The 2,432-nt window shown below is 46.9% G+C and overlaps 1 protein-coding gene across 4 annotated transcripts in view; it reads left to right on the forward strand.

Moving 5' to 3' along the window:
- Positions 1-2,432, forward strand: part of Mro (maestro) — an 18,370-nt gene that overhangs the window by 11,559 nt on the left and 4,379 nt on the right. For 3 of the 4 annotated variants that reach the window (XM_031366013.1, XM_031366011.1, XM_031366014.1), the window contains 2 exons: positions 669-815; positions 2,076-2,261. In XM_031366013.1, coding sequence (XP_031221873.1) covers positions 669-815; positions 2,076-2,261 — 333 coding nt within the window. The remainder of the gene's footprint in view (positions 1-668; positions 816-2,075; positions 2,262-2,432) is intronic. The other variant, XM_031366012.1, reaches the window with a different exon arrangement.

Below are 2,432 nucleotides of genomic sequence, written 5' to 3' on the forward strand. Positions count from 1 at the left end.
GAAAAGAAAAGATAAATTATCTTTAAAGGTTGGGGTATAGCTTAGTGGTGAGGTGAGAGCTTAGTTTATGCAAAGTCCTGCTTTAATGCCTAGTCTCTCTCTCTGTCTCTCTCCCTCTCCCTCTCTCTCTCTCTCTCTCTCTCTCTCTCTCTCTCTCACACACACACACACACATGCATGCTTAGTTATCTTTAGAAGGAAAGACAAATTTGAACACACAAAATAGCATTTTCTTTAGAGAGTGATTGGAATTGAGTTCAGAGTATGACATTGAGCCCTTTTGAATTGATATTCTCTCTATCTCTCTCAGTCTCTCAGTCTCTGTCTCTCTCTTTCTGTGTGTATGTTTGTGTGTGTGTGTGTGTGTGTGTGTGTGTGTGTGTGTGTGTGTGTGAGCACGCATCCCAGATGTCAGTGTCAGGTGTCTTCTCAGTCCCCTGCTCTCTCACTGGCCTGGAGTGCATTGATTCCACTAAGCTATCTGGCCAGGGACCTTTAAAGTTCTCTCTTTCTTTGTCTTCCTAGTGCTGAGGTTTGATTCGGCAAGGATGCCACTTTATGTGGGTGCTGAGGATTTGAGCTCAGGTCTTCCTGCTTGGTGAGCAAGCACGTTAGCAACTGAGCCATGTCAACCAAGCCTCTGAATGACTGTGCTTTTGACCACCCAGGTCTCTTGGAAACTGAGGTTGCAGAAGCGGGAGCCTTTGAAGAATGTGCTTTTCATCTTGGCAGAAAGAGCCCGGGATCCTAATGCTAAAAAGCGCCATCTAGCAATGAGAGGCCTGGGTACCCTGGCCTGTGAAGCTCCTGACAAGGTAGGGGGAGGTGGAGTTCAGATAACCTTCCCAAGACTCTAAGCCCTCAGGACATGGGGTCCACACAACTTAGGCACATATTCCATGGACTGCTGATGCTAACAAGCCACAATAACCACCGAACGGCAGTACCTGTGCTCAGGGGCCCGGATATAGAACCGGATCCGTTGCTCATGATCTCGCAAGGCTGCAAACCACTGTTCATCAGGCTGTGGCTTCCAGAAACTCAGGGTTCTTTTCCAAGAAAGTCTTTTTGCAGAACTGGGTCTTCTAATGGTAGGGCTAAGGTTTCTCTTGCCTTTCTGGCTGTCTTCTGGGGGCCACTCCTCCCACCTTCCCCACCCGGACTCCTAGGATCCACACTCTGAAAACATGTTAACTTGTTTCTTCTAGGCGTCTCTCACTCCGGTCTGCTCTACTAGCATCTTATGTAACATTGTAGCTTAGCAACCAGGAGAGACATCTGGTTACTTCTGTAGCATTGGCTAGAAGCAAACCACTGGTTCTTTTTACACAGGAGAGGAACAAATTATATAAGGGCATGACTTAGTCAAGGTCATCATGGGCTGGTGTGCCTCAGCCCTGCCTTGGGGAAACAGCTCCCATAGCACTGAATCAGGTTGATGTCACTCTGAGAGTTTAAGCAATCTTCTCATAACTCTTCTTTAGTGAGACACATTTTTCATGCCCCTTCCTTAACACCTGTGCACATTGATGTCATCTTGTGATCCTTCCCCATTAAAAAGACACCTAGCAATCTGAAGGTCCCTGGATCATCAGTCTTCCTCTTGCCCACCCTCTGCTCTTGAAGAACCTCCCAGCTCCATCGTCCAGAGATCTCATTCCTGTTTGTTCTTTCTGCTCTTCTAAGACCAAGCTGGGCTCCTGGCCTGGACTACTAGAAGCATTTGTATTTACCTGAATTGGTGGAAAAGTCAGAAGAAAGTGTGTGTGTATAGCATATATATTATACATTTTATTCTCTATTGTACATATGCATGGCATGGACATAGAGAGAGAACTGCTGTGAGGAGGAGGGGGACAGCATGAGGAGTAGTGGGGGGAGGGAGGATAGGGGATATTAGGGGATGAATATGAGTGAAATACAATGATATACATGTCAATAAGCCATTAAAGGTAACTGGGGCTACTGGAATATTAGGGGTGATAGTGTGTATGTGTGTGCACATGTGTGTGTGTGTGTGTATGTGTGCATACATGTGAGTGAGTGTGATTCTAATGCTCTTCCAACCTTGCTAGCAGGTGAGAAAGTATAAGAAAATTATGCTTGATCTCCTGGTACGTGGGCTGTATGATCCCGTGAGTTCTGAAGTTATCCACGAGAGTGTGAAGACTTTGATCATCATGCTGGGCAAGATTCAGGGCCAAAGGCTGGGCTCCTTCTTCATAGATATCACCCTTCAGACCCAGACCTTATTGGATGATGTAAGTGAGAAGGGGTAAGCAGATGATCTTGGGCTGTGGTGTAGTCCTGGATTAGAAATGAGAACCTCGAGCTTCATAATACTGGAGCATGCCTTTAACCCTAGAGGCAGAGGAGGCAGAGGAGGCAGAGGAGGCAGAGGAGGCAGAGGAGGCAGAGGAGGCAGAGGAGGC

Source organism: Mastomys coucha, unplaced genomic scaffold (assembly GCF_008632895.1).
Source record: "Mastomys coucha isolate ucsf_1 unplaced genomic scaffold, UCSF_Mcou_1 pScaffold13, whole genome shotgun sequence".
NCBI lineage: Eukaryota > Metazoa > Chordata > Mammalia > Rodentia > Muridae > Mastomys > Mastomys coucha.